This window comes from Zeus faber (assembly GCF_960531495.2).
Source record: "Zeus faber genome assembly, chromosome: 10".
Taxonomy (NCBI): Eukaryota; Metazoa; Chordata; class Actinopteri; order Zeiformes; family Zeidae; genus Zeus; species Zeus faber.
The window spans coordinates 22374273-22384272 of record NC_137199.1 but is presented as its reverse complement, the minus strand read 5'-3'; the positions used below and the strand labels follow the sequence as shown (position 1 = coordinate 22384272).

The window sequence follows — 10000 nt, the reverse complement described above, 5'->3', positions numbered from 1 at the left end:
TTTGGAGCAATCCATGCCATGAAACCCTGGGAAGCAGTGGCACACGCCGGAATTACACTCTCCGTTGCCATGGCAATTGCGCGGGCACTCTTGCACAGAGTCTGTGGAAAAGATGGGGGGGGGCAGAGAGAGAGAGAGAGAGAGAGAGAGAGAGCGAGAGAGAGAGGGAGGGGCGAGAGAGTCAGGGTAAGCATCAATGTGTTTGATTTTATTCGCCGGCACCATTTAATTCGTAGAGAAACGCTACACACAAAAAAAAACAAGTCAAGGCTATTTCGCATTATTTCTCTGCGAGAAATAAAAGGGAAGCAAATCCTCTCGTGGTCGCAAATTCAAACGAGAAACCCCTCACCTCACATTTCCCCCCTTTAAATGCATTTTTCATTGGACGCGGAGCAGGCCCTGCATGTATCATGATATAATTGATTCCTCCAGACGGTGTCCATTACTCAACCACCTCTTGTTTTTTACGCCGCACATACTAACCCCATTCGCACTGGGTATTCCTCCTCCTCCTCCTCCTCTGCTTCCCTACCTCTTCCCACCTCCCCCAGCATCTCTCGCTCTCCCCCTCCTTCACACTTCTCCACATCTATTCGGCGCTCCACACCTCCTCCTCTGACCCTCCGCAGTTTTGTTTCTTTACTCCCGACTCGGCCTCACCAGGGTCATTAATACTGTATTCAGGTGTCTGCTCGTGTGTGTGTGTGTGTGTGTGTGTGTGTGTGTGTGTGTGTGTGCGTGCATGTGTGAGTGAGTGGGTGTGTAACCGAGCAGATTTTCCATGGATGTATTTGTGCGCGTGTCCGCGCACGTAGATGTGCACGTGCGTTACTGCGGCGTTCCGGGTCTGAGTGGCTCTTAACCTACTTATGAAGGGGGAGCAGTTTGGTGAAGTAGGAATGGGGGCTGACGCTCTTGTTCTCTCCCAGTCTTCACCCCACTACTTCTCTATCTCTATCCCTCTCTCTCTCTATATATAAATATATATATTTACACACCTATCTCCCTCTCTCTCACGCCCTCTCCCTCCATCCGCCCTCCTCCTTCCTCCCTGCCCTCTCTGCACGAGAGCCACTCTCCCGCCTCATCCAGCGCTCTCGTCTCTCCTCCCGACGTCCTCAGCCATTCCCCCGCTCTCTCGCTCTCAAGCTCACCCACTTCTACCCCTCTCGCACTAATTCTACCCTATCTATCCCCCCCAACTTCATCCTCTCCCCCCCTCATCCTTCGCTACACTCATGCCTTTATCCCACCACTCCCCCGCCGTCGTTCACCCCCCCAGCTCCCTCATTCCGCCTCTTTCTTCCTGCCTCTGTCTCTCTGTCTCTCTCTCTCTCTCAGCGAAGGATTTCTCGACGACTCTTTTCAATCCAGCGGGCTGGAAATCTTTTGTTTTGCAACACCTTCGACTGACTTTGCTCGCAAAAAACTCCCCCATCCAATGCATTTTTGGGTGGGTTTAACTCGAATCAATTAAAAAAAAAAAAAAAAGGTTATTATCTTTAGCAATTGGGTTGTGTTTGGTGGATGCACAGCGGGGTCTCCCCCTCTTCGGCACAACAGACGAGGCTTCCCCCCGCCAAAAGGGCTCAGAATTTGATGAAAATATTGGAAATAGCGAAAAAATGTGATTATCTGAAAACTAAATGACTGACTAGGATCAAAAACATTGATAGAAAATGTATTCTGGACCATGCAAGCTCTCCCATTTTGCGATCCAGAATCCAAGGAATAATTAAACATGTGGGCTGGAGTGCAGGTCGGGCCAATTCCAAGCATCGAATGAGTGGCAGTTATATCATAACGATCGGCCGCTCGCAGAAGAGTGGATATTTGCCCCAGGGTTAGTGGCAAGTTGTCCAGCCAAAGTTAAACAACGAAAGTTCCAGCCAGAGAGATGTGCTCCACATTGAACAAAAAACAAAAAAAAAAAGGTCAGGTAAAGGAAGACGGCATCTCTCTTAAAGGGAAAGGAGATCAGAGGGAGCGGGGACAGTGGGAGCAGTTTGGTTCGTCTGCCACAAAGACACTGCGGATGAAACGGTGATGAAAGTGCAGCCGAGCAACCTAAATACCGGGACATGGTGTGTGTGTGTGTGTGTGTGTGTGTGTGTGTGTGTGTGCGTGTGCGTGTGTGCGCGTGTGCGTGTGTGTGTGTGCACGGAACACGGGTGTGGACTGAGGACCCTGACTACAAACCATTGAAGAAAAACAAAACTCATCGGATGATGAAACTCTTGAATCGAGTTTCATACACAATTTTAGCCGGCTTGTATTCTTAAAAGAAACTCCACACCAAAACCCCCCTTTTTTTTATTGTGAAATCAACTAAACCTCTGCGAATTTGTAAATTACATTTCAAATCCCTTCCGCTTTTCCAACTGCAGGTTTAAACACAGCCCTCAGTCTCTATGTAGTCAGTATGCTCTGCTCAAAGTGGAAAGATTATTCATATAGTGTCAAATATTATGACATGCAACACATATATTATGCATGTACCTGCGTAATATGTTATGTGATGTCATATACTACAAAGACCACGGTACCCCGTAGTACAATAATTATTCTAATTAATTCATGCATTTAACCTACACTGCAAATTTGTCATTAAAGCCTAATGCATTCCGTCTTTACGATGTTGCTATAGTTACATTATTAATGATAACATGTGTATATCGAGTCAGTTTGTCAGAATTAGTTTACCTTTCTGTCAGTCTCTCAGCATCGTTTTTCTAACCTGAAGATTTCTCTTTCCTCCCTTCCACCTTCTCCTCCTCCTCCCCCCCCCCGACACCGTCAAACGCCACCTAAACCGTGGCCGTGCGCCTCTCACCCATGATGTTGGTGCTGAAGGAGACCGCCTCCCTCTCCCGGCCGTCGTTGTAGAAGGCCAGGTGCCAGGCCCCGGCGTCCAGGTACTGGACGAACACGGCCTCGTTGAGCACCACGGTCTGGATGCTCCTCCGCTCCCGGGGGGACTCCACCACGCTCCACTTCTCCTTCCCATCCAGACGCTCCATGTAGTCGTACTGATGGAAAAACACGGCGGGTGGGGGAAGGAGGACGGAGAGGTTTTCGAAAAATAAAAGTACAAAATAATCAGCTTTTTTTTTTTTTATTACAGTTTTCCGAGTTCCCGTAAAACACACCATCACTTTGTATCAAGACCCATCACAAATTGTTCGAGTCACCATGGAGTTATCAGTTTAAATAATCCTGAAGAGGGGTGTTTTAAAAAAAGAGTCGCTCCTGGATGACGCTGCCGAAAAGGTCGGTTTCCCCAGTAGTTCTTACTTACCATTATAGTTTCCGGGGTTTTGTATAACACAGCACAAGTTACAATTTTTCAAGTTTCCAGCATTCAGAATGCAGCCCCGGCTCGAGCCGTCTGTCTAGACGTGGTACTCGCAAGTGGCCGGAGGGGAACGACTTCCGAAAGAGGAAGCTTGGACTTATACTGTATAACTTTGGATGATGATGTCACAAAGCGGCCCGCTCCTGAAATTAATAAAATTACGACAGTTTTTCCAGTAATTTATGCTCCAAATGTAGATCAATATTGATCAAAACTTACTAACGAGACCTCAACCATGTCTGTGTGTACTGCGGTTGTCGTGTTTCAGATACTTTTAGCCCGAAAAACGCTGATAAACAAAACAAACAAAAAACACCCCTGAGCAATAACACCGGGGATCCAGCCCGCATATATATAGTCTTTTAATAATAAAACACTATATATGCGTCAAAGAAAACTGGATCAATAAATATACTTATAAATACTATTTAAAATTGTAATTTAAATTTTATATCAAAATTGATTACCATTATTATACATGAAATGTTTGACAGCTGGACTCCACTTCTCATCAATACCGCACAGGGTTGGAGCATTTTGAAATACGGGAGTGACGAGCTTGAATCCCCCTTTGGATAAAAAGAGAGCCAATCCCGCAGGTGGATGCAGCGCAAGTGGCGGGAGTGCCGCAACGCAGACTGAGCAGGCAAGTTTGACAGCTTAAACGGACCGAGCGTGAGGGCGCGGACACGCCTGGCGGCATTTACATAAACAGTCGCGTGTCGTCGTCGTCCACGCCGCTGCGCCGCGGCAGCGTACCTGTGCGTGCGAGGGCGGCAGGCCCTTGCGGATGTAGACCCCGAACAGGGCATCCTTGCCGAGGGAGATGTTGAACTTGAGGAACTGGGGCTGGCTCAGGTGCAGCAGGGTCCTCCAGAACACGCCCGGCGGGACCTCCTGGGTGGCCCTCCTCCCCACCTCCACGCTGCCCGTGTCTATACTGCTGTTGCGGCCCGCCCATGGACCTGCAGCCGGGGAGGGGAAATCGAGGAAAACAATCCGCCATCAATGTCGCCGGGACATCGATCACCGGGAGCCGATCGCTAATCACCGGACTAACGAGAGGATCTCCCCTCTGAAGATTCAGGGACGTCGAATGGCGAAGGGCTCGCACGTCATTAGCGGCGACCACCCGTTTTACCTCTACCGAAAAAAAAACGGGCGAGGATTTGAAATGTAAACAAAGCTTTATTCAACGAGGGCGTCTCGGTGACATTCAAATCTCATTTCCAAGAGAGTCCTGAGAGAAAACGGCAAATATAAGAACACACAAAAGTCCCGACGCGTCAAACACATCAGAAATGAAAACTTAAATGCATTGTGCCGACAACCAGGTAACCGATCCTATCACCTGGCGTCATGGCTAAAGAAGGTGGCATGTCCGGGCAGTTTGCATAGCGAGAACATATTGGAACAGTGATATGCGGATGACCTTTCCGTGTAACTCAGACCGGTGAATGCAGTAGTTATAAATAGATTAAATGAATAAAGCAAATAGCGCCATGCAGGTAAACTCCAGCATCTGGCGGTTTCAGGCTCCTTCACTCATTGATTAAAATGAGACGCAGTTGGAACGATAGAGCATGCGGCGCCGCTGCTGTTTAAATACACGCACGCATGCGCAAACGCGCGCACACACTGCAGGGCCTGTGGACCGAGCCGACTGAGCTAAAATAACAAGAGGCGGTAGGTAGATGGGACCGGGAGGCTTTTTAAGCTCTACAAGCACAGACACAGACACAGATGTCGAGACACCCTCGCAGATGTATGTACACACACATGCAGGAGTGGGCATGCGCTCATAGACACACCCACAAACACAGACGCCACAGAATTTGGCAATCAGGTCAGACATCTAGCGCAGTGCCTGGAGGCCCTTGGCAGAGGGAGATGTGTGTGTGCGTGTGTGTGTGCGCGTGCGCGCGCGTGCGTGTGTGTGTGCGTGAGAGTCGGTGTTTTGGTGTGTTTTGAGTGGAAGCGTGCAGAGCGCCGACGAGACAAAAGTAACAAAGAGGAGAACAATGGCTGCCTGGCCCGGAGAGTTTGGGGGAAGACCGCACGACGGCGCGATCATTACGACAGACACCGCAGACACTTTTGCAAATGTACCTGCCGCTTACACTGTGTGTGTGTGACAGAGAGAGAACGGAGGGAGGGGGAGGGAGAGAGACGGAAGAATAGGTGGTGCAGTGGGAACTCAGGGGAGGACTGGAAGATGCGAGCGGCAGGGATGGGGATGGGAGTGGGGAGTGTGTGTGTGTGTGCGTGTGCATTGGGAGGGGGTTCTACTGCAGTCTGTTTCTTTGTTGTTTTTTTTTACCTCACTTCTGACTCGGACGATGAATTTAGCTTGACTCTACTTGGTGCAGGTGTTTTAGAATGACATTGGAGCGAGCACGCCCGCAAACATTATGTACAGCACACATTTTGGCTACGGCCTTTTTCTGGATTTGTTGCAGGATTATTTGCAAAAAAAGCCAATTTGAAGGACTCAAACTTGATAATGTATGACATATCATCTATAATAAATAATACATTGGGGCGGTTGGTAAGCTGGGCGTGAAGTGTGCAGCAGGATGTAGTTCTCACCTCTGCCTCCAGAGGGCAGTGTGGCCACTTCGCTGTTGACGGCCAGGCCTGTCCCCAGACCGTTGTTCAGCACGGGGCCGTCGGACGGCTTCAGCTGCCACGTCAAACCCAGCAGGTTGATCGCTGCACGGAGGCGAGAAACAAAAAAAGGAAGGGAGGACGGACGTGAACGGAAGGTAATTAGAGAGAGAGAGAGAGGGAAGCGGAGCGAGTGTGAGTGTGAACACAGAATGTGGGGAAGTTGTGGTGGCAAAAAACCCCACAAAAAACACTTTTAAAAGGCTACATCTCTACATCTGCAATGAAACAATGCAACCAGTTCACTTTAAATGGGTGGTTAATGTGCGCCAGTCAGCACCAAGCCAGGCAGTAATCTTCGAATGGACTAATAAAACCGTAAAACACCGTAAAAACACCCCCCCCCCCCACACACACACACACACTCCTGCAAACCACCAACTTCTCCTGATTCGACAGCAAACCCCCGTCTATTTATATTTTGGAAGCCTTTACACCCGCTTTAAGGAGAGGAATTGACAGATGAAGAGGAAGGGCTCTCCGACTCTCCTTCCCCCCTCCTCTCCCTTTGTCCTCTGTTGCGCTGGTTGTTGTGCGGTGTAGGAATCGGCCACGCGGACGCTTGCTCCTGGCAGCGAGCTAACCTTCCCCGCACCCCACGCACAGAAACGAGTGAACTGGGAAACAACTTTATTCCCCAACTTGAGGGAACGATTTCTTTGGACTCTAGGCGTGGCTCGGCAATAAATGACGTTTTTTTCTTGCTGGTGATGTTTTTTGTGATAATAATAATAACAATAATAATAATAATAATAGTAGCAATTATAATAATAATAATAGTAATAATAATAATAAGAAGAAGAAGAAGAAGAAGAATAATGAGGATAATAACTTGATATATGTACTGTTACCCTTGGGTAAGATGAATAAAAAAATATATATATTTATAATTTATTTTAGTTTTATTGCATGTTGCCAATTTTAAAAAATCTATCAATTGATCTATCTATACGAAACAGTTAAGTTAAGAGCATTAAAGAAACCCGTTACAACTGTGTACAAGACAATAAGACACTTGAACATGGCTCTAAAAATAGCATGTGCATCATACAATGGCAAAAATGCCATTCATAACCACTCCCTGGAGGGTAGAATAATTACGACAGGTGTTGCATCTCTTCACGTATATAGATATTTAATCAACACACCGAAGCTCGGTTTACTGTGTACACCGTCTGTGTCGGTGTGTGCGTGCGGGGCAGCGGCTGCAGATGGTGGAAGCGTGGTGATATTGTATTGATACAAGTGTAACTGTCTGCCTCCAAAAGGCCACGGCCACAGCCTCCCCCCAAAGCAGGCGATCACACCTGCTTTTGAAGCTCGGGAATCAATTTCCCCACTTGTCAAATCCCATCTCCACTCACACACGCACATACACACACACACACACACACACCGAGAGAGGGAGGGAGGGAAGGGATGTGTATGAAAGGGAGGAGAAAAGGAGTCAGACCGTGTGACTCTGGCTTCCCACCCCTCTCCCCGTCTCACTCTCGCTCTCTCACTTTCTCCTGGTCAAAGGAAAGAGCTGACGCCCGGGCTGCCTGGCACCCGCTGTCAGCTCTTTTTTTTTATTTGTCAAACGCAATCGCATATGAACACGCACGCACGCACGCACAGACACACACACAAACGCACACGCGCCGGGAGAGAAAGGGAGAGAACAAGCGAAAGAGAGAGAAAGACTTCTGTGTTTTTCTTCAAACGCACCCTCTCTCTCTCTCTCTCTCTCTCTCGTCACGTCCCCGTTCCCCCCCCCCCCCCCCTCGCCCCCAGGCCGCTTCATCCCTCTGACCTTGAGTCCTGTTGTTTCCTTCTAATTCTGCAGTTTTTTTTTTTTTTGTCTCCCTTCCATCCTCCTTATCTCCGACTGTCTTTCTGCTTCAGATAACGTCGGGGATCAAGTGTGCGAACACACAGACACACACACACACACAGACACACACGCAGACACACACACACACACACACACACACACACACACACACACACACACACACACACACACACACACACACACACACACACACACACACACACATACACACACACAAACTCACATGCAGATGGTATCTCGGTTGGGCAATCGATTGAATGATAAACTATTGAATCAGTAAGCGACTGTGAGGAACAGAGGCTCTATTGTTGTCGCTCCCCCATGTAGGTCAGCCCCCAAAACAAACCAAACACTGAAAATTGAACTTGATTTTGTCTGTCTGTCTGTGTGTGTGTGTGTGTGTGTGTGTGTGTGTGTGTGTGTGTGTCTGTGCATGCATTTTCTTCCCCCACCGAGTCCCACCAATAGATGGCACTCTCGCTCCTTTGCGACACGAGCGCAGAGACGAAAAAAAAAGGAGGAAAAAGACAGAAAAATCCAATTGAACGGCACATCAACAGGTTTCTCCGCAGCCGCGAAACACAGACGTTTGGTGGGGAAGGGCTTGCAGGATGAAGGAAGAGGCGTGGAGTGTGAGAGAGAGAGAGAGAGAGAGAGAGAGAGAGCGAGAGAGATAGATAGAAAGAGAAGAGAGATAGAAGGGAAGCATAAGAAAGAGAGCGAGGCAGACTGGAGGAGCCACCATCGACTTGGACTCAGATGAACTTTTGACGGGTGGAAATAGCACCTTCTTCCCGAATAGCGCCTTGCTTCATTTCACAAGACGGTATTCATCAGGAATAATGTGTATACAACTAAAATAACACACGTTTGGAACCTGATTCATATCATGCAATGATCTTCTTTTACAACCCGGCAACTAATTTCCCTTTTAATAGTCACAATTTGCATGAAATAAAAATTCATATCTCTGAACAAAGCAATGCTTAATGTCGTGCCATTTGGACTATTTCAATTTGCACTGAGCTGACGGAGAGGGAGAGAGAGAGGGAAAGAAGGAGAGCGAGAGAGAGAGAGAGAGAGAGAGAGAGAGAGGGGTAACGCAATAACACCGATCTCAAACACTCGGTCTTCCATGCACATGCATGCTGGTTACATGCTTGCACGGACCCCCACACACACACACACACACGCACGCACACACACACGCACGCACGGGCACATGCACACGCGCGCAGAGAGATCACAGAGAGCCAGGTTTAACAAGCAACGTGTTGGATTAAAAATAGATCAGCTGCTGCATGAGATTTTTATGTAATCTCGATGCATAATTCAGAGTGGCAAAGTGCTCGCCGGTATCATCCGTTATATGCGGCATCTGAAGCTGCTGCATGACCCGTGTGATCCCCGGGGGGGGGCAACGGCAAAAAAGAGATGGAGTATGGATTTGGCGGGGGACCGGGGAGGAGCGGAGGGGGATGAAGGAGGAGAGGACGGTGGGGCCAGTGGTCAAGAGCACCTTGAGAAATCGCGTTGGCATCTAGAGACCTCCTTGGGGGAACTGTGTGTGTGTGTGTGTGTGTGTGTGTGTGTGTGGAGGGACAGAGAGAGAGAGAGAGAGAGAGAGAATATTAAAGCAGGGAGAACTGAGAGAATATCAGAAATATAACTCAGAGAAAAAATATCAGAGAAAAAATAAATCTCCCAAAGGATGAACTAAGTGTGTTTAAAAAAAAAAAAACCCAGAAAAGCCCTGGGGTTGACGTCACAGGGAGCAGATTAAAATGAATAAGGAATCGTGGATGAAATGAGGGGAGGAAAAAAGAGGTGAGCGAGTGGAGAGGAGAGATTTAAAAGGACGGCTGCTCTTTTATTTATTTATATTTTGGGTCTGGTTGGGTAGAGAGAAGACACTGGTGATTCACAGTGCTGACAATCATGACGCAGGCACTCTGTTTTTATGTGTGTGTGTGTGTGTTGTGGGGGGTCCTCAAAAGTGTGCATTTCTTATTTTTGTTTGATTAAAAAACAAATAGCAAAATAGAACAGCAAAGAGCCGGCGACTCTCTCTCTCTCTCTCTCTCTCATTCTCTTTCTCTCCCATCCCACCTCAAACTTATCATTGCCTTTTCAAATTA

General features: G+C 48.0%; 1 protein-coding gene across 1 annotated transcript in view; it reads right to left on the bottom strand.

Annotated features, from left to right (window-relative positions):
* Positions 1-10000, bottom strand: part of tenm2a (teneurin transmembrane protein 2a) — a gene marked incomplete at both ends in the record, with an annotated part of 167439 nt that overhangs the window by 27089 nt on the left and 130350 nt on the right. The window contains 4 exons of the mRNA XM_080008600.1: positions 1-101; positions 2837-3032; positions 4118-4323; positions 5948-6070. The exon at positions 1-101 is cut by the window's left edge and continues 1 nt beyond it. Coding sequence (XP_079864726.1) covers positions 1-101; positions 2837-3032; positions 4118-4323; positions 5948-6070 — 626 coding nt within the window. The remainder of the gene's footprint in view (positions 102-2836; positions 3033-4117; positions 4324-5947; positions 6071-10000) is intronic.